Below are 27,786 nucleotides of genomic sequence, written 5' to 3' on the forward strand. Positions count from 1 at the left end.
GAGCGTCGGTTCAAGATAAATGCGTTGACCTTCCATAGATCACGCTTCGTTCCCCTGGATCGGGGCAACAGTGCTGACTGTTGTCGATCGACGAAACACTTTTCTTTATATTTAAAATTAGAACTTTTTTGTCGTTCACAATTTTTTAAAAGAGAAAGAGAATTTCTATCGATTGAATTTTGATATTTTTATCAGTGGTCATTTCATTCCGGTTTTACAGAAATAATCTTGGATAACTTAGCTGTCGTCCGGAATAGCTCACAAACCAACAAGGAAAATATTTTTACACAATTCGTGAAGAAACGGAACATATAAAATGAAACAGTTACTCAAAGTGTTAACAGGCTTTAGGATTGTTAGGGGGTGATACCACCGAGTCCTAGAGGATCCAAGCGGGCCAACGCGTTCGATCCTGGGAACTGCCGATCCAGCGGGAAACGAGGGATCTATCGATCGCGGGGAGGGCAGGAGAAATTTCTTGTCAAAAATTAGAACTTTTTTGTCGTTCATAATTTTTTAAAAGAGAAAGAGAATTTGTATCGATTGAATTTTGATATTTTTATCAGTGGTCATTTCATTCCGGTTTTACAGAAATAATCTTAGATAACTTAGCTGTCGTTCGGAATAGCTCACGAACCAACAAGGAAAATATTTTTACACAATTCGTGAAGAAACGGAACATATAAAATGAAACAGTTACTCAAAGTGTTAACAGGCTTTAGGATTGTTAGGGGGTGATACCAAGGAGTCCTAGATGATCCAAGCGGGCCAACGCGTTCGATCCTGGGAACTGCCGATCCAGCGGGAAACGAGGGATCTATCGATCGCGGGGAGGGCAGGAGAAATTTCTTGTCAAAAATTAGAACTTTTTTGTCGTTCATAATTTTTTAAAAGAGAAAGAGAATTTGTATCGATTGAATTTTGATATTTTTATCAGTGGTCATTTCATTCCGGTTTTACAGAAATAATCTTAGATAACTTAGCTGTCGTTCGGAATAGCTCACGAACCAACAAGGAAAATATTTTTTATACAATTCGTAAAGAAACGGAACATATAAAATGAAACAATTACTCAAAGTGTTAACAGGAATTAGGATTGTTAGGGGGCGATACCAGCGAGTCCTAGAGGATCCAAGCGGGCCAACGCGTTCGATCCTGGGAACTGCCGATCCAGCGGGAAACGAGGGATCTATCGATCGCGGGGAGGGCAGGAGAGTTCGAGGAAGGTGGAGGCGGGGAGAAACGCGAAAGCAGAAGAGGACAGGGAAGAAAAAGGGGGCAACGTGAGGAAGTTCTGCGGTTGCAGAGAAGGGAAGAGGGTGTTCGAGCGGAGAGAGAGCGAGAGTGGCCGCGCGTGACGGCACAATGCCGTTTGAATTCGTCTCCTCGTCTCCTCGTGGCTCGGAAAAAATCGCTCGAAGACAGGCCGCGATTTCGAGGGAAGATCGTGCCTCGGTTCGACCACGGTTCGGCCTCTCCAGGCTCTCCGAGCAGCCTCTCTCGTCCTCTCCACCTTCGCTATCGCAGCAACCCCGATTCTTTCCCACCGCCTCCGCTCGAGGATCTTTTTCGCCCATCCTCTCGATTTCTGCTCTCCTCTCCTCTCCCGCTCTTCTCTCACCCACACCACCGGATCGACATCCCTTTTTTCACGTAGTCGCCGGTCTTCCTATACATTTTTTTCTCTATCCTCTTTCGACGATAGAACCGCCGGACTGGTTCGAACCGCGGATCTTTAGGCATTTTCTTCGGAAGAACTATCAAATTTGTTGTGCCACAATCTCGCACACATATTTATGGGCTTTTGCAGAATAGAAGTTATTCTCTTTCAGATGATAATAACAAAAATCGCTCGAGTTATACATCTTTTTGCGAAACCCTTCAACGGGGTAGACCACCTTGACTATCTAAAAATGTGTTGCTTCCGCCAATGTTTTTAAGGGTAATTAATGAATGAAAAATGTCGAAGTTTTATTCTCGATTTTTTCCAGACCAGAATATTAACCCTTTGCACTCGAGTGGTGACTCTGAAGCACCACTAGAAATTGTTGTGGCATTATTTCAAAGAAGATTACTAAGAGATTACTAAACGTTTAAATATTATATGTAGAAATCGAATCAGTTTCGTATGAATAACATTAAAATATTGTAAGACTGATGAAAAATTTAGTTTTCGATTGAAAATAGCGCCGAGTGCAAAGGGTTAAAAACGACAGAGTTGTTAGTTTTGAAACGGCACTTTTCATCGATGGATGACCGTCATTGCTGGCAAAAATCTGTTGTATTCTCAAACCGGAAGGTGTTGTCTAAAATGTAACGTAGAATTTGCTAATTTTCGGTGACTCGCATGCTTCGTGAATATGAGATCATCCGATATGAGGGATTCGAAGATGGCGTGTCTATCGTCGAATCGCGCGAATATTCCTTACTAGAACCGCGCGTTGAGATCGTAAGCGTTGAAGAAACGAATCATTGTTATCGCGCGAGCGAGTTGATTGTGATCTGCGGTGACACAGAGGAATGACGCGTCCGTCTTTCCGGGACAATAGAATCGAGGATGACTCATTCTCGGCGAGCAATCTCCCGTTCGCAGCGTTATCGTGGCGAGCAAAGGGAAAATCAACGGCCACTTAAATATCGCATACGTGATTATCCGAAGAGAAGTCGGGTTGCGACAGAATGAAGTCGCGCGTAGAGAACGAGCGTTCATCATTGTTCAGTTTGCATACTCGCGCGATAACGTTCTGATAACGGGGAAGGTGTTACGCAGTCGCCGCGATGTGTACTGTGTACCGTCTGCAAACGAGATTCTTTGTCACCGTGTTGACGCACGGTTGCGATAATTAACGCGAACCTCGTATAAGATCCCGAGTAGGTTCGCGGGAAACGTTCACAAAGCTCTGGATCGCGATCGACGCGCGTCGTCGATCTCGAATAATGAAGCTCCTCCGAGCGCGAGGCTATTAAAGTGACGAATTGCACACAAAACACTCTCGCGTGACCTAATTTTAAGATATCGCGCGAGCAACGCTACTTTTCACATTTTGCTTGCACGCGTCGCGTGCTTCCCCGCCGAAGCATATTATTCTTCGCGATAGAACTGTTATGGTTTTCGAAATTTTAGTCGAGATGCTGGAGGACGAGGATCGTGCGAGAAAGATGGGGAGGCTGTCGACGCCATGGTTATTCGAGTAATTGGCACATGTGAGTATTAATACGTGAAATTAGGGGATGGATTAATGACGGTTTTAATGACGGGTAGATCCCGAGGAGCAGCCTGAAGGTTCGTCTGACGACGTGGAAGACGCGGAACTTTGGATGAGAGGGCAGCGTTGGGAAGTAAGTAGCTAATCATGGTGAACAGGTATGCGCGATTGTTTTACAGAGATTCATGCGTTCGGCTCTGCAAAATGATTCATCGTTGTTTTCTGTACGACGATGATGCGAATAAATGTCAGCAATCAATGAATTCCACTGAAAGATCTCGGAGTATATCAAGCTTGCTTCAATGAAAACGAAAGTTCCTTGCAAACATTGAACTGCGTGAACCTACAACAACTAACAATTGCATTGAGAGATGTCTTTTTTTGATTTAGTGAAAGTGAAAATTGATCGTCAATGGTCGTAATACCTATTGATTATTTTCGCAGTAGAACCCACGAGCTGAAGATCACAGGACACATTATTCATCGGAGACTCGTCTATCGGAGATATTAGTTAATAAGCGGACGGTCAAGGTAACAGCAATTATTTACGCGAGAAAGCGACGGCTTCGGGGGCAACAAGGTAGGGGGCCATTTTGACCCAGGGTTGCAAACGTTTCATCGAAATTCGAATTTTATTACAGGCTGTTCGAATCATTAGTTATTTTGTTCGACGAGGTCAACGTAGACTTCAACCCACTGCAAACATTTTGTTATGTCGTCAGTGGACTGCGGATCTTTGTGCAAAATAAAAATCATTTGCATTAATTTTAAGCCACGAGCACCATGCAGAAATTTATTTCCTCACTTTAGTGGTTTCATTAGGTTGTGAAAAACGTGTTACTAAAAGTTACTAAATTTCTCTTATCTTTTTATTGCTTGCAATTACATTCCACCGTTTTTGGCATAGGTGCATAAACTACGCAGTCTAGTCATCGGCAACCCGAATTGTTAAAGCAAAGCTCTTGAGAAACAGACATTTGATTCTAAAATGAGAAGTGATTGGAAATGTGTTTGCAAATGTGTTTAGCCTGATTTCTTTTACCGGTTTATTTTATTCCAGTACGAGTAAACATAGGATTGCTGTTATCATTATCAAGTAGCTGGTCATGAACACAACGGTGCTAAACATGTGAAACAAATTGATGAATTGATGAACAAATGTAAGGATTTCACTGAATCTATCGACGACTACCATAAGAACACAGTCGAAACTACTCTACCGAGGGTTGAAACAAGCGGACAACGTCCACATTAAGCACATTACGTTCGAAGTGCTGATCACGTGTCCCGATATTACATGGCAAGGGGTTGAACAGTTCGGTCATCGGACAAATTGCTAATAAATGATCTATCTGTTAACGGGGACTATTTACGCGAGAAAGCAGCACGGTGACAAAGGGGCGGCTGGCCCCGAGGCGAAGGACAGGAGGCAGGGAGGTGGAGGAGGAGAGGAGGGGGTTGAAAAAGATGACGAAGTATTAGCGGCGAGGGAGATTTAGGGGGTTAGCAGCGCGGCTTGACCGAGTAACAATCAAATAGGCTAGTCGTCCGCGTGACTAACCCGTTACCGCTGCTGCAGCTGCTCGCGAATTATCGATTCGCGAAAATTTCCCTCCGCCGGTTGGGGACATGCGCGCGCTGCGAGCGGCAACGAGGTTCTCCCTCGACCCGAGAGATCACCGGAGGGAAAACCAGAGAACACGCAGCGAGACGTCCTTGGCGTAGGATACGCCTTCGCGCGTATGCGTATATCCGTGCGCGAGGAGCAAGTCCGTTCCGGACACCCTCCGACACAGGGGTACATGCGCCCTGCGTCTTCCCGTTTCGCTCGCGAAAACAGAGGGAATTCCACAACCGTAATGGCCTAACCGGTGGTCGGACGCGGTGAACTACCCCTCTCGATGCACACGTTCAACTTGAATCGTATACCCTCGGAGTTTGCACAACGTTCTTTCTTTTTCAACAGAAACTGTAACTTTGAGGATACACGGAGATTGCTCGATCTCTTTGAAAAGTATTATCAATTTCCTTTAACCCTCGGTCAGGCGCAATATGAGTAACAGCAGGATCGGGCGCATTGTTTATTATTCTATTTGCTTAGAACATTGGCGAAAGCAATTTCCGAGCATTTATTACAATAAAAAGACAAAACAACAAACATTGGCTGTGCCTGTTAGATCAGTTGCGCTCGACGGAGGGTTAAATCGGAATACAATCATATTTCGTTGTAGTCGATGCGTAGCCGTCGGTGAGAACGCAGGCAGACAATAAGCGTAAATTCTGAACGATGAAGAATGTCACCACAAAATAAATAACAGCGCAAGGGGTTAAGCTTTTTTGTTCTGCTTCGCGACTCTGCCCGGAGGATTTGCTGGACAGGCTGAGAGTGGACACTTTGCAACCCCTTGCGGTCCAAGTGTTCCTTTTTGTCTTTCATTCGCGAAAGCAGAGGGAATTCCGTGCGTCCTACAGCTTCCGCAACCGTAATGGCCTTACCGGTGGTCGGACACGGAGAACTACCCCTCTCGATGCACGTTCAACTTGAATCGTATGCTTAAGACTTTGAGATATTCGATGTTGAAAGTTTGAGGATGCTATACAGGGTGGAGGGGAAACCGTAGCACAACCGGGCAGGTGGTGATTTCACGTAAAAATAAATGAGAAAAAGATTGGTATAACATTTCTTCATTTGAAGACTGGTCGCCGAACCTGAATAAATAAAGTAAATCGGCAATTAGGCTGGCGATTGGACTTGAATAAAATCCTCCAGGCAAACTGGCCGCTGTGTCTACCAGAGCAAACTAGTTGTCCGGTTTTACCATTTAACTCTTTGAGGCTAGGTGGGTTAAAAACTATCCCATCTTTTGCTTGGCTTTTGACGCATGGTGGGATATATTTTAACCCACCTCGAGAAGTTGAAGTTAGTCATAGTCATACAGTTTAATATTTGATTTCAAGTTTTGTCATTCAGTTGGCAATGCTATGTACCAATGGTAAAAAACGCATCGGTAGGTTGTGTATGCTGCTGTGACTAAGTTTGGCGGATCCTCTGCAACTAAGGTTTTTATTTTCTTTAAAAGCGTGTGCCTCAAAGAGTTAAATTGTCCTCCGTTTCTGCTCACATTTTCAACGGCGACGATCTCTCCGTCGGGGTGGTTCTTGCCAGGGGAGGGGGTGGCGGATGGCGGGACACGGTCGGCCGATCGCGACAAGCAATTATAACTACTTTTCCACTCGAGATCTCGATGGTATTAGGTCGACGAAGGCGAGGCGAGGCGCGAAAGTCGTGCCCGAGGGGTGGCCGGATCTCGTGGGTCTTTCTCAGCCTCTCGACCTCGCGGCCCGATCGAAGTCGACGGCATGCGGTGGTGTGTCGCGGCCAACGAAGTCAGCCTGGACCCAGACGCTGGGAAAGAGTCATCGGTAGCTGAGGAAACGGTGCAGGCTACGATTCGTCCCAAATGTTGACCCTCTGCTCGCTACCGTCTATAGAGGCGTTCGACGAGGGGCGCGAACGACGCCTGAGGGTGCGTTCGTGTTCGACCTCCGATAAATCGAAGCCAAGGTGAAAGCGAGGTGTAGAAACGCTCTCGATTGTTTTGTTGTGGAGGTGTTTAAGGCGCGAGTACGACAGCAAGCAACTCTCGCGATATTTTTTTGCGAGAACAAAAAGCGTGTACAGTTGCTTGAAAATATTGCAAATAGACTACTGCCGGATTTTATGTATTTGCGAGAAAAACGAATTGGTCGAATACAGAAGCGTAAAGATAGCAGAAGGATTAAACGAGGTTGCTATATTATAAACAAATGCACTTTTATCCAACTTTTGCTTCATACAGTTGACTCGGACAGTTTTGTAATTCGCGCAAAGACCCGCAGTCTAATTATAAATAGATCGTTTCGCTCTACGAGAGCAAGTGTCGCAAGCGAGTTCAAATTGCTGGCCGCTATAAACTCTCGCAAAAAATGTCGGCGGAGCACTGATAATTCAGCGTTAGAGACATCTAGATTTGCATTGGACGACGGATCTATTAACGAGCGAATGAAACTCTAATACTGCGTTATCGCAGTACTATTATCCAGTGTAAACGCAGCGAGGAAAGATATTTTTGGGGAGAGATCGACTTTACAGCTTCCATCACAGCCGCAATATAAACGTACCCCGAGGCGTCCGATTCAGGATAATCGTTCAGGCCTCGCAACGTAATTCCGAGGTGTTTACTTTGTAACAAAACCTCGACGACGCGCACTGCTTGTATTGTATAATATATCTACCGTGTGTCGCTAGGGTCGTTGCGTCCGCTGCACCACTCGATTGGCACGTTTCGTGTTCGAGCGCTATGCAGTCGAAGGGTTGTGGACGGCCTTCGTGTACAGACGCATAGAGAGAAGCCAGCATTATTTCTCTTGGGGCTAATGGTCGCAAGCATTGACCACCGAGTGCAAAGACTGCGTTAAAATGCTTCTGGCCTTTCCAGACAAGGATTACATTCCTATGCCCTCTCTGTGCCAACTGACGATCTCCCAACGACAGAAAGAAGTCATCGCAATTGGCCGAACAATGCACTCATTAGCCACCGAGTGCAAAGACAGCGCGAAGATGACTTAGGACTTTCCAGGGACAATTTTGGATGTAGGACCGCATTGTATGTTCCGTAGCCTCTCTGCGTTAGTTACCTAACGATATTAAAAAGCCACCCTTATTGGCTAAGCAACGCACTCATTGAACCCCGAATGTATAGACAATTATAAAATGCCTCAGGACTTTTCAGAGGCGGCTAATTTCTGTTATAACACCATCTTCCATATTCTGCACTCCCTCTATGCCAATTCCCAAGCTCCCAAAAATCCAAAAACGCTACCCTCATTAACCAGACGGTCCTAAGCACCGACTACCGAATGCAAAGGCAGCGTTGACAAGCCTCGGGATTACTCAAGGTGGGTGATTTGAAACATAGGTCTACCTTCCATATTCTGCACACCCTCTATGCCAATTCCCAAGCTCCCAAAAATCCAAAAACGCTACCCCCATTGACCAGACGGTCCTAAGCACCGCCTACCCAATGCAAAGGCAGTGCTGACAAGCCTCGGATTTTCTCAAGGTGGATAATTTGAAACGTAGTCTACCTTCCACATTTTACACCCCCTCTATACCAATTCCCAAGCTCCCAAAAATCCAAAAACGCTACCCCCGTTAACTAAACGGTCCTAAGCACCGACTACCGAACGCAAAGACAGTGCTGACAAGCCTCGAGGTCTCCCAAGGTAAATAATTTGAAACGTAGGTCTACCTTCCACATTTTACACCCCCTCTATGCCAATTCCCAAGCTCCCAAAAATCCAAAAACGCTACCCCCGTTAACTAAACGGTCCTAAGCACCGACTACCGAACGCAAAGACAGCGCTGACAAGCCTCGAGGTCTCCCAAGGTAAATAATTTGAAACGTAGGTCTACCTTCCACATTTTACACCCCCTCTATGCCAATTCCCAAGCTCCCAAAAATCCAAAAACGCTACCCCCGTTAACCAGACGGTCCTAAGCACCGACTACCGAACGCAAAGGCAGCGCTGACAAGCCTCGAGGTCTCCCAAGGTAAATAATTTGAAACGTAGGTCTACCTTCCACATTTTACACCCCCTCTATGCCAATTCCCAAGCTCCCAAAAATCCAAAAACGCTACCCCCATTAACCAGACGGTCCTAAGCACCGACTACCGAACGCAAAGGCAGCGCTGACAAGCCTCGAGGTCTCCCAAGGTAAATAATTTGAAACGTAGGTCTACCTTCCACATTTTACACCCCCTCTATGCCAATCCCCAAGCTCCCAAAAATCCAAAAACGCTACCCCCATTGACCAGACGGTCCTAAGCACCGACCACCGAATGCAAAGGTGGAACGGTGGAACCGCCTCGGTGCTTTTCAAGGCCGGGTAATTTGGGCCATGGGACTCCCGCATTTTCGTATCGCCTCGGTGGTGGCACAGCTCGGCTTCCAACGATATTCGGGTCGTTCTCGTCGAGCGGGTCGGCCGTTTCGAATTCTCGGGGGCCGGTCGCGGGGATCCATACCCGCAGAGGCCGATTTTTTTTCCTTAGTCCCCCTGCTCCCCATCCCCCCGTCGCGTCGAGAAAGGTAGCAGCAGCAGCGGCGGCAGCAGCAGGGGCGGCTAGAGTAGCGGAGAGAGCAGCGTCCGGAGACGGGAGGATGGCGGTGACGAAAGAGAGTCTTCCGCGAGAGGATCGAGACGAGCACGGTGGGAATCGTTCGAGGGTGGACTCTCGGAGGGTATATCGGGGTGGGGTTTCGACAGCAGCGCGGAGAAACGGGGTGGGGAAACGCGACGGAGTCGACGGTCGTCGTCGGCGGTGGTGGAGGCAGAGCGTAGGGGCGGAAGGCGACCGGCAGCGTGTGTACCGTTGTTTTTAGCGAGGAGGCGGCTGGAAGGAGCGGGACGGCGGACGTGGAGAGACAGAGTGGCAGAGGAGGAGAGCTGGGGAAGGAGCCAGATGAGGAAAGAGATCCGAAGTACCAGTCGGAGAAAGAAAGATGGAGCCAGAGATAGAGAGAGCTAGAGAATCGCCCAGAGAGCAAGAGAAAAAGAGAAGGAGAGAGAGAAGGGGTGCGTCGAGGAGCCGAAAAGCAAGCCAGGGGTAGCGACAGAGAGAGAGAGAGATAGAGCCTAGCTCAGCGAGAGAGGGTGGACGAGGAGAGGGGAGAGGTCGAAGGGAAAGACGAAGCAAGGAGTGTCGTAGCGGGCGGCAAGGGCACCGCGAGAGTGAACCGTAGAAGGTAGGGGCGAGCCGAAGGGTAGTATCGAGACGACGGAGGGCAGCTAGGGTAGCTAGAAGGGTAGGCCGGCAGAGGTGGCGAAGCTACCCGGACTGGGAAAAAGGAAGATGGCGGTCCTGGCGATACTTCGGCGTGGCCGCGTGGCCAAGTTCCAATGCGCACGAGTCACGGCATCCCTCTGCCCGTCCCTGTTCCGTCCGTCCCTCTCTTCTGCACCCTCGCGGCGAGAGATGTTCAGGCTCCTCTGTTCGCTCGCAGCAAAACCTTCTGTGACGGAGCGACGCTCGTTCTCCGCGGGGAGAAAAGAATCCGCGAAAAAGCGGGTTCCCCGGTGGTGGGAGAGGAGCGTGACCCTCGTGGAGGCTTTCTCTAGAGAGAGAGAGAGAGAGAGAGAGGGAGAGATAGAGAAATACCGATGATTATGACCGTCGCGAATGCACGCACCGGAGGGGGATAGGCGTACAGGGGAAGATGGATAGAGAGAGATAGACGTTGGTGAGTTAGGGGAGGTGCGGCAGTAGGCAGGGAAGGAAACGCAGGGGTAGCGGAGGCGGTAGGGGTGAGCGGAGCTCGAGGGGGTGGAAAAGTAGCGCGACACACCGGGCGCCGAAGCGAGATGAAAAGAAGGGGGATGATAGTAGGGGATGGCCGGTGAGCTAGGTGGGGTGGTACGATCGGAAGGAGAATTTCGGGGCGAGCTGGTGTGGGTGCTCGTGTGTGTGGCGTGGCGAGAGAGAGAGAGAGAGAGAGAGAGAGAGAGAGAGAGAGAGAGAGAGAGAGAGAGAGAGAGAGAGAGAGAGAGAGAGAAAGAGAGAGAGAGCGCGCGCACGTGTGAGAGAGAGAGAGATCCTCGAGTTGGAAAGACAGAAAGGCCGAGGGAACGAAGGAGGCGCACCGAAGTTTCCGTCGTTCTCGCGAAGAGGGACTCTCGGTACGTTCGCTGCCGATCCGCGCGCAGTTGTTGGTGCGCGGTTACGGGGTCGGTGTTACCGTGTCACGCGCACGACCCCAAAAAGAGTGTGTATGTGCGTGCGTGCGTGGCTCTCGGCCGTTCGTACGCCGCGTCGCAGGACGTGATCCTGTTCGCGGCACGGTAAACGCGGAGAGAGAGAGAGAGAAAGAGAGAGAGATCGAGGGGACGACAGAGGCACACACACACACAGACACACATCGTGGCGTAACGCCTCGCCTCTCTCGAGGCCTAAAAAACCGAGCATCGCCGATCGGGAAAGAGAGAGAAAGAGAAAACGGAGCGTGGAGAAACAGACCGAGAGAGAGAGAGAGACAGAGGGAGAGAGAGAGAGAGAGAGAGAGAGAAAGATCGAGTGGCGCCTGAGTTGCACACACACACACACACACACACACACACACAGAGAGAGAGAGAGAGTTGCAGAGGGGCCGGAAAGGGAGTACTGGGAGAAGAGAAATCGGCGGATAACACAGAAACCAAACCGAGTACACGAGTGGTCGTCGCCTTTGCCGCTCGGCCGCGAAAAGTGGATTCGTCGGGCACCCCCTTTCGAGCGTTCCAAACACCGCGCCCCATCCTCGTCCTCGTCGTCGTCGTTGTTTCTTGACGCCGTGGTAGTTCGCGGCGGTATTTTCTTATCTCGGTGATACGCGCGAACATATATATATATATATACGTATATATATATATATATATCTCTCTCTCTCCCTCTATCGTTGTCCGGTGCAACGGTACGCGTCGCGCCGCGCCGCGTACACGGGATGATTCCGGCGATAGGATGACGACGATGATGCTGTGCGCTTAGCGATCGTCTGCGCGTTGCGAGAGGGACGCGCGCGCGTGCCGAACATCAACCCGTCGCGTCGTCGTTGGTCGCTGGGTTTCGTGGCCTCCTACACCGGAGGTAGGTTTCTCGAGAGACAGACAGACAGAGGGTGAGGAAGAGAGGAAGAGACGAAGAGAGAGAGAGAGAGGGAGACAGTGGGACAGAGACAGAGAGACAGAGTGGAGTCGACGCAACGAAACGCGAACGGAACGCGGTCCGGAAGGTGCGCCACCGTCCTGAGAGAACGGTGTCACGAGGAGCAACGAGTTCGGGGGACAGGACCAGCCCGTTCCTCGAGGCGACACGGCTCCGATCGTGACCGAGCGCGATCGTGAAACTTCGTTACCCTCGTCCTCGAGGAGCGTTCCGACGTCGCGTCGTCGACCCGATCGGATGCGCGATCCGTCCGTTCTTCGCTGGTTGTTCGTACAGTGTCGTTCGTCGGAGCCAGTCCGAGTGGAATCGTCGAGCCTCCTGGAAGGGAACGGTTGATCCGCAGCGACCGGAAAGTCTCGATCGATCCGCGGGGCAAAGGGTACGCGCGGATCGCTCGGTGCCGCGGTACGAGGAGGCTGGCCCCCGGGATAGAATCGCGGTGTCCGTCGACCGTCGAGATTCGGACGAGGTATTCGTTAGAGAGAGAGAGAGAGAGAGAGAGAGAGAGAGATTCGAACGGTCTTGCCACCGTCTACCGTTCGTGGAGTCGCCGTCACGGAGTAGAGGAGCCGTGCGCGCGCTCAGCGGCGCGCGCGCGCGCGCGTGCTCTCCCGCGCGGATCCTGGTGCGCGGTACCATCATCGCCGAGGGTGAAACGCTATAACCTCACTTTCCCTTGGAACGAAGGAATTCGGCTGGTCCCCGAGTAATTCCGACAAACACCCTAGAGACCAGACCCCCGGCCGACCGACCACCTAAACGAAGCCAAACAACCCCAACGATCATCGAGAAGAAGAAGAAGAAGAAGAAGACGAAGCTCCGAATCGAAAGAGGAACAAACCAGAGAGCATCGTGCGGGTTGATAATCCGAGAGAGAGAGAGAGAGAGGAAAAAACGAAAAAATCGGTTTTCCCTCATCCACCCCCTCCCTCTCCCAGAGGATAGGATCGAGGCAACGAGGTCATCCAGCGAGAAGAGTACCGAAGCTCGGGTGGCGAAAGCCCAGGAGCTTTGGGAAGCTGGGCTAGAACGGCTACCCGTGGCCACTTATCGAGCGGGTGTGTCCATGAAGTCGACGCAATGGCAACGAACGAGCGAAAGGTTACCGGCGGCCCGTAGACCGTCAACGTCAACGTCAACGTCGTCCACCTGGTCGTCGGCGTCGCCGTCTACGTGGTGGTTGGCACGGTGGGACGCGTTGCCGCGTGGCCGGCAAGCGTGATCATCGACGACGGCCGGAGGGTACGCAGGAATAGGCGTCTAGGATGCAGCATGAACCTCGGTGCCCTGTCGCTGGAGCTGGTGAGCTTCGGAAGGGGGATTACGGTGTCCAGGTGCTTTCGCCGGTCGAGAGGTCTCGGGTCTCCGTTATCCTCGGGACGGGCAGCGGCTTCGTCGCCGTCGCCGTCACCGTCAGCAGCGCTGCCGGCGCAGCGGCAGCGAGTGTCGTGGTGCTCGCGCTGGTCACCGTCCTGCTGGTCGTACGGCTCGAGAGCTGCCGTTGTCGGAGTGTACAAGGATCCGCGACGGTGCCGGAAGAAACGGCGGCCACCTGGCAGCGGACCGCGCGAGATCGAGATCGAAACCGGTTCGATCGGTTCGGTTGGTATCAAGATCGGGATCAGGAGCGGTTCGAGCGGTATCGTCGGGACGGGGACCGAGACCGAGATCATCGGTACAGAAAAGAAGAAGGGTATCGTGTCCCGGAAGATCCGCGGTACAGGATCAACGAAACCGGTGGTTGTCCACCAGGTGGTATCGTCGAGGGAGGTGCACGACACGAGGTGTTGGTGGTGCAGGTGGCGCGGCCGCAGGAAGAGGAGAAAGCGGTGGATCGTCGTCGGTGGAGGAGGCGGTGGCACGAGGGTCTCGAGTGCGTCGAGTGCGCGGTCACGCCGTTGTTGTTGCCGTTGCTGTCGCTGCCACGCGAGTTGGCCCACGGCCTCGGTTCCGTCGCGGCCTCCGTCGCGTTCGAGATCGCCGCGGCTCGCGGATCGGTGGTTATCAACGCGGACCCCTCGATCCTCCCTTATCGTTCGGACACACGGGAAAAGGATCGGTCCGGTCGTCGCCGGGGAGCACGAGCACGAGAAGGAGAAGGAGAAGAAGGTGGTGGTGGTGGTCGCCTGCTCCAGGGGGACTTCTAAGGGCCCCGCCGACCCGGGCCGCTCGGACAGTTGTCACCTGGCTATCGGCTCCGGGATATCTACGAGCGGGGCTGACATCATTCACGAGCCGTCTCGAGAGGAAGATCGTCTCGACCGTCCGCGAGAGGAGCAACCCGACGGACCTGTCATCGTCGCCGACGGTTCGGCTGCGTCGTTCCCGGTGGATCGGTCGTTGCACGGGGAACCAGTGGAACAAGTGGAACCAGCAGTGGAGCAACAGATCGTTCCCACGATCCGTAGAGACTTCCGGCGGCGGGTTCGCAATCGCGTGGCGTTATCGGGATCGGCGGCCAGGCCGTCGAATCGAGGCACGTTCTTGTCGTCGTCGACGGCGCGTGTCCGTCGCGAGATTATCTCCCGGTCAGACCTCCTCGGCGGCGTCGGTGTCGGCGAGATCGTCGCCGAGACGCGGACGTCGAGCTCGAGATCGCGATCGAGAACGGGAACGGGAACGGGAACGGGATCGAAAGGGATCGAGAGAAAGCAGCAGCAGCAGACGCACGGGGCGGAAATCGGCCTCGAGCTTCTCTGGCAGCGATGCGGGACCCCCTGCGACCGGACGACGACCAGCAGCAGCAGCAGGCACGCGATCGCAGCAGCCCACCACGGTCACGCGAGTCCAGCTTCGTCGGACCAGCTCGGTATCGGTATCGGGAACGGGAACGGGATCGTCCTCGTCTCCACCGGTTGCGATTGCGACTCCGACGTCGCCATCGTCACCGGCGGAAGAGCCGCGCGGCGAGAAGAACAGTGGCGATCATCGGTCCTGGATTTACGGCGTGGATCCGCAACAACGGGGACGATCATCACCGGGACGACGACCTCGAACCGCCACGGGGGACGCTAGCGTTCCCGAGCTCGTGCCCATGCTACTCGATCCACCCGGTTTCACGGGACCACCCACGTCTAGCAGCAGCAGCAGCAGCAGCAACACCCACCCGTCTAGCAACCGATCGTCGTCGCCCGCGCGTCGTCGTTCGTCTTGTTCGAGCCCGTGCCCGGGTCGCCGCGACGGCGGCCCTTTCATCCCGGAGAGATCGGAAACCGGAAACGCCACTGCCTTTAACGTTTCTTTCGATTCTGTTTCTATCAGCGTGGCGAGGAACGTCACGAACAACAACGCCACCGGGACCGACGAACGGGAGGGACGTTCCTCGGGAGTCTCCCGCCGAGCCCGAAGCAAAGATCGACACCACCGGTGGCCGGTGCATCGTCAACGAGAGGACGGCGACACCGAGGACAGCGACGTCCGTTTTTCGTCAACGTCGCGACGATCGGGGTCACGGCCCTCTCGCCCCGGCAAGAACACCACCCAGGAAGAGGATCGGGCTGCACGAACGGCTACCGCCGAGGATCAAGAGGAGAAAGAAGAAGTGTCAACAACCGTCTCCGTCGCGGACGTCGCGAACGTTCCTTCCGTCGACGCGTCGTTCGCTTACACTGCCTACAACAACGCCAAGAACGAAGCCGGAAGCGGTCGCGACGTCCGCGCTTCTTCTTCTTCTTCTTCTTCTTCTCGCCGCGAGATCGAACTTGTTGAGGAGGACTTTCGTGAGCCGCGGGACACCGGCCGGGAGGTTCGCGACGCGAAACGCGGGGAAGATGAGGGGAGTGAGGTGGTGTGGCTCGGTCGCGAGAACGAACGTTACCCAGCTGGCCCTCGGGCCCGTTTCCGTCGGGATCGCTCCTGCGGGAGCGACTACACTGCCCGGTTCCAGAAGCCGACTACCAATGAGAGGCGTCCGAAGGACGAGGAGCTCGCGACCACCGGACCAACAACGTCAACTACAACAACAACAACAGCAACGACAACCACAACCAAGGTGTCCGGCTCCCGTGGCAGGAGCTACGGGCTGCTGTTCGTCTTGTACCTGCTTGCGTGGCCGCTGGCGTGTTCGACCAATCCCTCCGGTCAGTTTGCCTCGAGATTCGCGCGGAACCCGTCCCTCGGCCCGGTCGACGAGTTGCCGAGGCACAACGTTACGCAGATCTCGTCCCTGTTGTCGTCGTCTTCGTCGTCATCGTCATCGTCGTTGTCGTCGTCGTCGTCGTCGTCGTCGTCTTCGTCGTCGTCGGGCATCGTCTATCAGCCGGCCACCGGCCGACAACAACACCTCGAGCGGGAACGATACGTTCAGGATACGGTGTACGGCGAGAACGAGAAGAAGAAGAATAGCGGTAGCGGCGAGATCGTTGGACATCGTCGGCATGGCCGTCGCGAGGCTCAACAAGGTCGTGGGAACGAGCAACGAGAGGCGGCCGAACAGGACTCGGTCGCATTGTATCAAAGCTACCAACCGGCGGCGGCGGACACCGAGAACTCCGGGACCGTGCATCCTTACAACGAATACAGCTGGGAGGTGAACCAGATCAATCCTTGGCTATCGGCCTGCGACCTGGCGGGTCCAGCGCCGGCCGATCTTCAGGGTAGCTGCGGTCCACCGGAAGTGCCCAAGAACTGCCCGGTCCCCTGCTCCACGACGACGAACGCGACCAAAAACAACAACAACAACAACAACAACAACAACAATGGCCGAGCGTCGAAGGTGAACGGCGTCGACGCCGAGTTCTACCAGGTGATCGAGAAGGTCGGGGTCGCTGCCGGGAGACAGTCCAGGCTCGCCGCCGCCGCTGGTGGTGGACCCGGTGGTAGTAGTGGTGGTGGTGGTGGTGGTGGTGGTGTTGGTGGGAAGGGAGTCCATGGGAGGAACGAGGGAGGAACCGACGGTCAAGGGAGACCCGAGGGCGTCGTACGGATGGCTCCGGAACAGTGCCTTTTTTATCTCGAGGAGTCGCATAAGAGGGACGTCTGTCGGGATGATTTTGGCCGGAGCAGTACGCGAAGTTTTTTAACCCCGAGGGAGAATCGATATTGGTTCGTGAGCGGGTTGCGTCTGCGGCACTGCTGCGAGCACGCGGTGGTCAACGCCCTGGCACCCGGCAAGGGCGGTCCGCTCGAAAACGTGCTAAACGGTGGCCAGAAGTGCGCCGATGCCCTGGACAAGCTGTTGCTCGTCGACGCGTTAGCCGCGAGGCTACATTGTGAATTCGAGGAAGTGCTGGCGCGATACGACTGCGCCCAGCCCTATTCGGTCATCTTCAACTGCACCCATTGCAAGGTAAGACGCAGCCCACACCTTTGCGAACCAGCCCCGTCGACGAAGAAGTCTCCGGACACCTCTTCCCCCCGGCTGATCTCTCCACGACTGACCAACCATCCACAGACTAACGTCCACTTTACCAACAGATTTCAACAGATAGGTTTTGGATATCCAGGGATAGAGTATGTTTAGGCTGTCATGTGGACGTTCCGATCCAAATTCTCAACCCTCCGAGGTCCAACGTGCTTCATCTCCTTTACTTCAGAACTTGTTACCAAATTATGTGGGCTGGTCTGTCCAATGAACGAACGCTTAAGTCTGTTCAAATTAATATTCGCAAATCGTTATTTCATTTCCCGGGTGCTGTTTCTACAAGAAGGCTATGTGTTGTGATGTAGACTTCGAACAGAATTTGCTAAATACGTAATTAATTCCCTTTAAATTGAAATGACATTGAACCAATATTGAAACAAAGTTTGATTGAATCAAAATCGAGACAATATCTGATGGTTCTACTTGAAATCTGGCGTAGGATTAAACGAAAAACGGACTAAATGACCAATGAATAAACATTGCTACCCCTAAAACTGCTAAATAAATTAATGCAGTGGCGAATAGGTTGTAAAAATATTATTCCTTTTGAGGGAGACATCCGTGATTTGCAATACAATTACTGCGTAAATTTCAATAAGAGGACATCGTAAATGTTATTTTTTCGTTTAATACGAATTATGTTTATTCACTGGAGGCGTTTATTCGCTACTGGACAGGTCACTCTAGTTCATTTATGTTCCTATAGGTGACTCTATTAACCTATTTAGAACAGATAAGGAACACGAGACTGCTTTTGTAATTTCTCAGATAAATCACTGATTTTATATAGGACAGTTTTGATTATGTGACCGTCGAGGGGTTCATTGAGAATTTGTACAAGGATGAGGGATGATCTGTGGATGGTTTCCTAGTCGGAGACGCTGGTCCATCATTGTTGAACTTGCAGAAGAGTTTGAAACTTCTTCGACGAATTGAGATTTCTTTCTCTCTTGCAACCCTTGTGCATCGTTCGAGTTAGGTCCTCCGCGAGAGGATCAACTTCATTAGAACTGCAAGGGATTGTCTGTGTCATCTGATGAAAAATGCCCACGAAAATTGCATTGTATTGATATTGTTGTGGAATAAGTAGTCTGGAATCATTAAAAGATCACGCCGGAATAATTTAGCTAATAAGCACGCAGCGCAAATTAACGTCACCCCAGGCAGTTTACGCTCGGCACGGTCGAGCGAATCAGTTTTTCCCCCTAAGTGAACGCCGAGTTCCATGCAATTTAATTTATAAGATATTAACGCAGCGTTTACCCGAACCATGCACAAGGGTCCATCTTTATTGCGGCCAGGAACATCCTTGCACAGGACGTGTTCCCGTTATCTAAGATTTCTCGGAGGAGCCGCGGGATTTTCACCGAAAGAGATTTTCGTTGCTCTTGAACCGGGGAAAAAGTGCCATTACCGTAAGGCGACCTAAAAGTTTTTGTTAAGCGGGGCAGCCTCGTAATTACATAGTCTGCGGTGAAGTTTCTTTAACCCTTTGACTGCTGACCAACGGAAACCAGTCAGAAAGAGCCACCGTTCGCAAAGAGCTGGTTATCAATTCTAAATGAATCTTCCACTTGATAGTTTCCATCGGCGATAGTACGTTTGTAAAACGTTTATCTGATTTATCGTGGAATCATCGGGAATCGGAGCTGCTGTTGTACAGTGCTGTAATAATTTAACAGTACCTATTACCGGACTCTTTGGCGACCTTTTTGCAGGGTTATGTTCTCCGTAATGATCGTCTAAAGAGTATGCGCTGTTCTACAGCTGCGAATCGATAGGAATCTTTTATGCGGTGCCTATCGACTTGCAAAGTCTCGGATTAACAGCTGGGGAGCCTATTAATTAGGTAGACCGGCGCACTGTTTCAATTTCTTTTCTCAATTTTTGCCCGAAGGAAAATGAACTTGCGAAAGCAATTTATAAAGCAATATTTACCGTTTTCGTCGAGGTTTCTGCCAAATGCGATTTTCTCAAAATACTTTTACACGCGATAAAGTAATCCTAATCGTAAGTTCTTGCGACTTACTCCACTTTAAGAAAAGGTACCGTTATCAGGGGTGTAGGGTGACATTTTTGACCAACAGTGGATGGAAACAAAAATCAGTTTCTTACAATTCTTTTTACATGTGGATCAATAAATTAATTCTTGCGAGCACTTGAAGAAACTCACGCCATTTACTCCACTTAAAAAAAAGGTACCGTTTTCAGGGGTGTGGGGTGACATTTTTGACCAACAATAGATGGAAACAAAAATCATTTTCTTACAATTCTTTTTACACGTCGAGCAATAAGTTAATTCTTGCGAGTACTTGAAGAAACTCAAGCCATTTACTCCACTTTAAACAAAGGTACCATTTTCAGGGGTGTAGGGTGACATTTTTGACCAACAATAGATGGAAACAAAAATTATATTCGTACAATTCTTTTAACATGTCAAGCAATAAGTTAATTCTTGCGAGTACTTGAAGAAACTCAAGCCATTTACTCCACTTTAAACAAAGGTACCATTTTCAGGGGTGTAGGGTGACATTTTTGACCAACAATAGATGGAAACAAAAATTATATTCGTACAATTCTTTTAACATGTCAAGCAATAAGTTAATTCTTGCGAGTACTTGAAGAACCTCGAGCCATTTACTTCACTTTAAAAAATGGTACCGTTATCAGGGGTGTAGGGTGAAATTTTTTACCAACATCAGATAGAAATAAAAATCATTTTCGTACAATTCTTTTAACATGTCAAGCAATCAGTTAATTCTTGCGAGTACTTGAAGAACCTCGAGCCATTTACTTCACTTTAAAAAATGGTACCGTTATCAGGGGTGTAGGGTGAAATTTTTTACCAACATCAGATAGAAATAAAAATCATTTTCGTACAATTCTTTTAACATGTCAAGCAATAAGTTAATTCTTGCGAGTACTTGAAGAACCTCGAGCCATTTACTTCACTTTAAAAAATGGTACCGTTATCAGGGGTGTAGGGTGAAATTTTTGACCAACAATAGATAGAAATAAAAATCATTTTCTGCGATTCTTTTTACACGTCAAATTAATTCTTCCCAATTCTTGAAGGAGTTCAAGTCGCTAATACCACCGCTTTAAGAAAAGTTACCATTTGGAAGATATTTTTGCCGGTGGAAATGAAAATAATTCTTCTCGTCCAGGATCGCGCATCTAGCCACCGGGACTCGGAGGATCGCGAGACGTCGATCCACAGCAATTTCCTTCTGCCCTTGTCCATCCCGGCGGCGGCCGTTCCGTCGTCGGTGACGTTATTATTGTCGAGTTTGAATAGTTCTCGCGACTCGGAGATACGCTTATGCCGAGGAATTAACGTCTCCCCGGCCGATTCGAGTTTTCCGAGGCGATTCTCGCGGGATCCCGTCCGCTTTTCCGGCTTTCCGCGTGGCCTCATCGCGCGCGTCGATTCCTCGACGGTAACCGCGTAAACGAGCCATTGTTTCGCCGGAGAGGATGAGCTCGAGCAAAGAATCCGCGACAAATTACAGCGAAACGTGGCGGAGAGAAGGGCCGACCGACAGACGAAGAGAACGACAGATAGACGAGCAGACAGATACAGGATGATTCAGCCAAGTGTCCAACCTAAATCGCTTGTAAACGATACGGCGTATGAGAAAATAATTGAACCGAAAATACTTCAACGTGCATCACTTGCGCTCGATCGCACTCGATTACGCAAACGTATTAACGTGTAACGGGGAACATTCAGAGCATCGCATACAAAATCATTTAAAGAATATATCTGACAATTCATTTTTTACCCCCGTACACGTTCTTTTTTTTAATTAAGCGTTCAATTTTCTGTTCAATTGCAGGATTAACACGTTCAGCGCCGAAAATCAATCCCAGTGATTCTCACAAAATCAGTGCAATTTAATGGATGAAACCGAAACTAGAAATTTAGAATGTATTGCAGGGGATGCTGTCTTGACCCTTCTGAATTCTAAAGATTCTAATCAAATTCGGTTTATCTGGATATGTCACAATAAAAGTGCAATTCTAAACCTAGTCAAAAATCACTGTCAGTTATATGTGACTGACGTGGCAGTTAACGTGTGAAGAAACTCAAGGTGACCTTCGTACCTCGTCAAAAATGCAAAACGAAAAGAAACTAATTACTACCATTTTTCCATGTACAGTAAAAGTGGGACATCTCATACACAACAATCTAATAGACACAGAGATGGAGAAATAGAAAGAGAGAGAGAGAGAGAGGGAGAAAAGGAAAGGTTCGAATCGGAATCAAAGCTTTTGTTTCGGGAGACGAGGCGAGTCGTCGTCCCGCATAGTTGCCAGGCTGCGTCCTCTGCGACTTATGCGATAAATGCAACAGCCCCCCCCCCTCTCCCCCGGCCACGGCCCCCGTTGAACGACCTCTTCAGCAATCAACGCTAATCAGCGTTTCGGCCAGCGAATCCTGCAATTAGGAACGGATTCAACCCCTCCCCCTACCCCCCGCCTTCTTTCCTCTTATTCTCCACTTACGCTCCCGTGTTCCTCCTACGGAGAGACCTGCCAAGAAACTCTTTGTCCCGGGACACGGCGAGTGTCTCGACCTTGCTGAAATTCCTCGCACGTACCGTCTCCACCCCCGCAATCCTCTCGTACCCCTTCGGCAACGCCACCGACACCGAGTTCTCTTTCTTCTCGGCGACGCGACGAGACGCGACGCGACGCGACGCGACGATATCGCCCGACCGATACACACTGATTCGATCATCTCGGTCTGCGGAATGCTGGGCTCGCTGTGCTAGACGGTTCTTAGCACAGCTTTTCAATTCGTAACGAGCTGACTATGGTGAACGAATTGGCCCGCGACAGCTTTTCTTTGTATATGTCGCCAAGGCCTGGGTGATAAACGTCGCGGAATTATCCCCACTACCGCGGGGTATACCGTGCGAGGGGCCGCGAAGCTCGAGAGGACTCGGACGCCGACTGTAAACACAACACACAGGGTACGTCTCCTGGACGATATACGACCCTGACAAGACCCGTGACATATATCGAGAATTCACTGGTGGTTGCTGAATGTCGGCTAGATTCTGCGGAGATCGTCGACGAATCTGTTGAGCGCCTTTGCGCGGAGAGTTTGCGGAACATGCACCGATTAGTGACGCTCACATTTACAGTTACAGATTGATAGACATTGTTAGCGAATTTTCTTTTGGAGGGAGCTTAATCGTTTTTTCTTTTAATCTGGCCATCGATCTGAAGGATTAAACCTGCCACCAACGCACGGTGGACGACTGGAATCGCAAAAAGCTGGAGATAAATTCGTTGCTTAGAGTGCGGATCTTTATGCGAAGAGGAGCCAACAATTCTCGACAATTTTCAACAATTCAACAATTTTAAAAGATTGAAAATTACCTGTACCGGTATCCTCTAATTCCTCTAACATTTCTGACAAATACATAAAATCCCACGTCAGCAGAAAAATTAATTCTCCAAATCCATTGAGCCCTCAAACATCGAACCCATTTGCAGCATGCAACAGCGCGTAAAAGTTATTAAAAAAAAAAAAAAGACCAACAACCTTGCGCGCTTCAGCAATCACGGAGAAACATAATTTAGAGTGATCAGAACCGCGAAGAGCTCTAAAGCAGGGGCACATTAGCGCGAGTAATCTGCTCGGTTATCTGACTCGCAGACGGTATTAATAATGCCAGAACTCGAAGCAGAAAATTAATTAAAGGATTAATCGGCAATTTTCGCGGCGGCTAGAGGGGGAGGGGTGGATAGAGTAAAGCGGTGTGGCCTAACGCGACCGAACTTCCGGTAACGGGTACCTTGCGGGCGACACTTTCCGTCGGTTATCGAACAGAGAGAAACCCGGTCTCGTTACTCGGCAATTTATCGGCAATCTCGATCGGAGGAAGAGGAGTGGGGGAAGGCGAAGGGGAGGGGAAAAAATGAATTGTTAATTGCCCGACGGCCGGCACGATTGTTCGCACGTAGCGAACTTTGCGATGGGATTGCTCGTTACCCGCAAGACACTCGAGCGATCGGCGGCGCGGCGGGCAAGTGCGCGATCCGATCATTTTCAGATCGCCGTATTATCGGCGCTCGCGAACGCCCAGCCTGAAGTGTTTTCGAGCGGATCGCGTGGACAGAAATTCGAGGAAGAAGTGCCCGGTAGACTGATGCCAACTCGAGCGGGATATCGATTCAAACGATTAGCGCTCCGCCACCCTCGCGCGGAGGTCGCGCGGAATTTCGATCGCGTTCTATACCGGACGCACGGTGGCCTAAAACGCGAAATTTAGTCACATTTTGGTACAACTTCTTAACTATTAAAGACATCGAAGTGATATTTGCGGTGTAGAATATTAACAAGTAATCTTTTTTAACACGTTCGTCGCCGCGTCACCCATTTGCGGGTGACGGAATTATTTGTGCTGGTTTTAAAATGAATTTTTGCGTTGATATATTCATTGTACTAGATTAGGATCTGTAACATGCAAGGAAGTTGGAGGATTACTCGGTATTGTACATTGAATTGTTTGCAATTTTTATTTCATTAAATAACTTACTTTGATCTTCTTCCGATCTAGAATATTTCCCTTCTATATACATATTTGTTGTACATATGAAAATGGTGCAATTGCCTCGTACAATACTGAAATGTTTAGTAATTTATTAAATACAAACAAATTGCATAAAAACATTTTGAATAATGGTACAGCAATTTTTAGTGACACCTTACAGTCGTCATTCGAGTGCTAAGGGTTCGGTTTGTTCATATTTAACCCTTCGCACTCGAAGCTACTTTAGCTCCGAAACATTTTCGCCCAACTAGAATATTTCCGTTCCATATGATTTTTTCATTTTGCACAACGCAAGTAAAGAAGCACAGCTGCAACCTACGTCAAAAATCTGCAAAAAATAATCAAAGATGTTAAAGGATTGGTTTGAATAGAAAGAGACGCGTGGAGATGTGTAACAGAAAAAGATTGAATGGATATATTTAGAAAAAGAATTACAGTATTCGGTCTGCTTAAACCATGTCCGCACGGTTCAGTTCCTTTGCTGAGACTGACTGCCTTGGTGTCCTAGCGTTTTGACCAGTCTAGGCTTTTTACCTGCTTGTCATAAAAACCTTGTCCTTGGGTATTTCCCAAGTCCTGCCATCCTGACCATTTGGACATAGCAAAACTTTCCTTTTTGCCAGATGGCGAGTTTTCTTAAAAAGTAAGAATTACTTTAACAAAAGAGAAGTGTCAAAGCTGTGAAAGCTGAAAGAGTTAAGAAGTTCGCCACGAAGTCGAGCCGAACGAATTAATTATATTCGTTAATTGTAAGAATAATCAGCGTCCCCATTCTGTGGTCCACGTCCTCCAGAGAAAAATCGGTTTCTTTATCGATAATCGTTCGGAAACAGTGAACAATCGGATCGGAATCGGCATCGGTTTCGCTCGAGCGTGCAGGCACAGCGTGTTTGCGATGTCGAGCGGACCAGCACGCACTGGAAGCGGATTCGACACATCCTCTTGGCTTTCGCCGAGCTTCCACTCGCTTCCACTCGCTTCCACTCGCATTCCAAGCGGCAAGAATACGGCCGTTGATTGTTCGGATTACAAGTTTGCCGAGCAATTCATTTACCCCGTTCAAAGTAGGAAGAAGTTGCTGGCTCGTTTAACGAAGCGTCTCTTCTTCCGTCTCTCTGTGCTCCTCCTCGCCTCCCCTCTCGCAGCCCTTGCCCCGCTTCGACTAAAAAGAGACGGCAAAACCGAGTCGTTAACGAGACTTTTCGTTGGAATTCGATCAGGATTTCGAGGCTTGATCTCCCGTGAAAAAAGCTTGCGCCTCGCGGCGAACAAAGTCAGCTTGACAAATGAACAGAAACCTTTTCGATTTTGTCGATAGAGTTGCTATTAGACTGCGGATTCTGTGACAGAAATGATGAATTTAACATTACTGGCACATTGCTTACCACCCGTCACAATGATTAAAGAAACAAATCAATTTTTATGTAACTCCCTTTTTTTTTTGTAATTCGTGCGGACAATTTGGAATTTTACAAGTCCACGGCATAACTATTATACATATGTTTCAGCAGACAGACATGTGTTTGTTAATATTACAGAATGTATATATGTTATGGAAATAATGACAGTACAGTAGTTATCCCCACTATAGCAGGACAAAATCAACGATAAAACATTTTTTACTTATTTCTTTATGAAACTAGCGGCAACATATGCGTGATTCTGTTCCGATTGAAATGAGACTAAACACGATACACTTCGGATCCTATTTGCTCGCTTAATTCACGATTTAATTTAACCTCGATTATCCGAATTGATATTTCAACTATTCATTATTCGAACGTGTTTCGCATATAAACAGCTTAAAGCGGTCCACAAACAGCAGGATTCATTGTACAAATCGCTGTCCCTATCCAAATAACTGTTTTGTCGTGTGAACGCTTATGTTCTCCATCTCAGTTCGGATAGCAGAGGTTCCACAATATCGAGGACTAAACGAGTAAATACGATCCGAGCTGCGTCGTGTTTGGAATCATTTTAATCGGAAAAATGCGAGGAATATGTCGGCGACAGTTTCGTAAAGAAATAATTAAGTTCTCGACTAGCAAAAAATGTATTTTGACCAGCGCGCGCCGTTTTTCTAATCGGTATCACCGTAGCGAAGCTACGGACGGTCTCTCTCGTTGATAATCGTCGTTTTCACCGTGCTGCGAGCTCCTGGCTATCGTTCCCGATCGATACCAAGCCCCCGGTTGCATAATAAATCGAATAAATTCTGTTAAAAGGTAACGCCCGGACGGCGGGCGAGCGCCCGAGTAAACGTTCTTACGCGATTCCGATTCCATTCGTCTTTTACCGTCGATTTTCCATTCGACGGGCGCCTTTTTCCGAAGTTAATGGCTCGATTGAAATTTCACGACTGACGAAAAACGGCACCGAAGACGGAGAAAGACACCGGTTGTTGTCGTACTGGTTTATCCCTCTCGGTAAAAAATTTTTAATCGACCCTCCCCCTACTCTTTTTCTATTCGAGTTTAAAATGCACTTTTGTCTTCACAGTGGAGAGGGTCCCTCCTCGCTCGTTCGCAGCACTGAAATATGTAAATAGAAACGGAAGAATTCATTTGAAAGTCAATTCCGCTTAAATGGCATACAAGATTACCGTTGATGTATCAACAAAGATCGCTTGGTTTACTGCGATTCCGCTGGGACTTGTTGTTTGTTTTGCCGCGGATCGGGATACTATTTTCGGTGGTGGGGGAAATGGATCCTGGTTCGATTTGGTTCGATTTCAACGAGAGCTTTTGATTTATTCGAATTGATTTTTTGTCTAGAGGACAACGTTAACCCGTCCCGTACTTTAACGAGTCTGACTCGTGACGAAGATTTCGGCCCAAACGTAAACATCACGAGTAGCGCTCGTCGACCGAAAATCGAGACAAACGTAAATATTGCGAGTCTGACGCGCGGAATGATTTACAAATGACAGGTGTCACAGGTATTTACATTTCGGCTAGTATTGCAACTGTTTTCGCGAGCATCACTACTCTCTGGTCTGTTTACCGTGCGTTGACCCCTACCGCTTGGGCCCGGACTTCGTCGAGCTAAATGGCACGGGAAGGCGTTGAGTGAACAAGAGTTAGTACGATGCCAGAAATCAATCCTAGAGATTCTTACAAAATCAGTATACTTTAATTACTGAAGCCGAAACTAGAAATTTAAAATGTATTATAGGGGATGCTGTCTTAACCCTTTTGAATTCTAAAGATCCTAATAAATTTCGGTTTATCTGGAAAAATGAATTTCTAAACCTAGTCAAAAATCACTGTCGGTCATATGTGACTAGGTGGCAGTTAACGTGTTAATAAGAATTTACCAAAAAGAATCCATTTGTTCAGTAAAGAAAGAAGAAATTTCTTTCCCAAGTCCAAACTGTCGGTCTTTAAGATTTAAATGAGCATTTATGGTCATGATGCATAGCCTGAAGCATAGAATCCAGTTGTCTTATTTTCGTGAAAGAATCTACGATTATTTTATTATCGTCAATATAGATACTGTAATGTCCCCGTACATTTCCTCTAGCAAATACATTTTTATTTCATCGCAAACACTCGTTGAAGTAATCTACCGATGCTTCCGAAAAAAGTTGTCCGTCACAACGCGACTTGCTTCACGACAACACCGAGTGGTTAAAAGTCGAGGCATCGAACGGATTAAAAAAATTCCACAGTATCCAATTAACATGGAAAAATGTTCCCCGCAGAGATGTCCGCATCGATCCGAAAGTTCTCGAGCGGGGTTCGCCTAAAACCGTGTTAACGATCACCGCCGAGCAGAACTTCCGAAATAGAAACGCGAAAAAATTGTCGATGTTAATTACGGGAGGTTTTTCTCGTCGGAGCGTCAGCGATTATTCGAGCAACGCATAATTCAGGAATTATTCGGGCGGTTCACCCTGTGTTCGCCGA

At 49.3% G+C, this 27,786-nt stretch overlaps 2 protein-coding genes and 1 long non-coding RNA gene across 6 annotated transcripts in view; all 3 read left to right on the top strand.

Annotated features, from left to right (window-relative positions):
* The first annotated feature begins 2,258 nt into the window (after positions 1 to 2,258).
* On the top strand, positions 2,259 to 5,096 carry LOC143362808 (uncharacterized). Of its 2 annotated transcripts, XR_013083700.1 has the most exons (4): positions 2,259 to 3,204; positions 3,263 to 3,339; positions 3,651 to 3,786; positions 4,267 to 5,096. It is a non-coding gene; the product is annotated as an uncharacterized LOC143362808 (long non-coding RNA). The 2 variants fall into 2 exon arrangements; XR_013083699.1 differs by lacking the exon at positions 4,267 to 5,096 and having other exon boundaries at positions 3,651 to 4,094.
* Positions 5,097 to 10,800: 5,704 nt separating this feature from the next.
* LOC143365720 (uncharacterized) lies at positions 10,801 to 15,115 on the top strand. Of its 3 annotated transcripts, none has more exons than XM_076806147.1 (2): positions 10,801 to 11,088; positions 11,743 to 15,115. In XM_076806147.1, exon 2 carries the CDS (start codon positions 13,220 to 13,222, stop codon positions 14,960 to 14,962), a length of 1,743 nt encoding a protein of 580 aa, XP_076662262.1. In that variant the 5' UTR covers positions 10,801 to 11,088; positions 11,743 to 13,219; the 3' UTR covers positions 14,963 to 15,115. The 3 variants fall into 3 exon arrangements, with proteins under 3 accessions (XP_076662262.1, XP_076662264.1, XP_076662263.1); XM_076806149.1 differs by having other exon boundaries at positions 11,771 to 15,115; XM_076806148.1 differs by having other exon boundaries at positions 10,852 to 10,926.
* Mid1 (calcium-permeable channel component Mid1) overlaps positions 14,966 to 27,786 on the top strand; it is a 105,661-nt gene continuing 92,840 nt past the window's right edge. The window contains exon 1 of the mRNA XM_076806132.1: positions 14,966 to 17,234. Coding sequence (XP_076662247.1) covers positions 14,982 to 17,234 — 2,253 coding nt within the window. The 5' untranslated portion in view covers positions 14,966 to 14,981. The remainder of the gene's footprint in view (positions 17,235 to 27,786) is intronic.

The sequence above is a fragment of the Halictus rubicundus genome, chromosome 2 (assembly GCF_050948215.1).
Source record: "Halictus rubicundus isolate RS-2024b chromosome 2, iyHalRubi1_principal, whole genome shotgun sequence".
Lineage (NCBI taxonomy): Eukaryota > Metazoa > Arthropoda > Insecta > Hymenoptera > Halictidae > Halictus > Halictus rubicundus.

Bases quoted from the DNA above. Each gene is read 5' to 3' on its own strand.
- LOC143365720 (XM_076806147.1), top strand. From the start codon at position 13,220: ATGAACCTCGGTGCCCTGTCGCTGGAGCTGGTGAGCTTCGGAAGGGGG.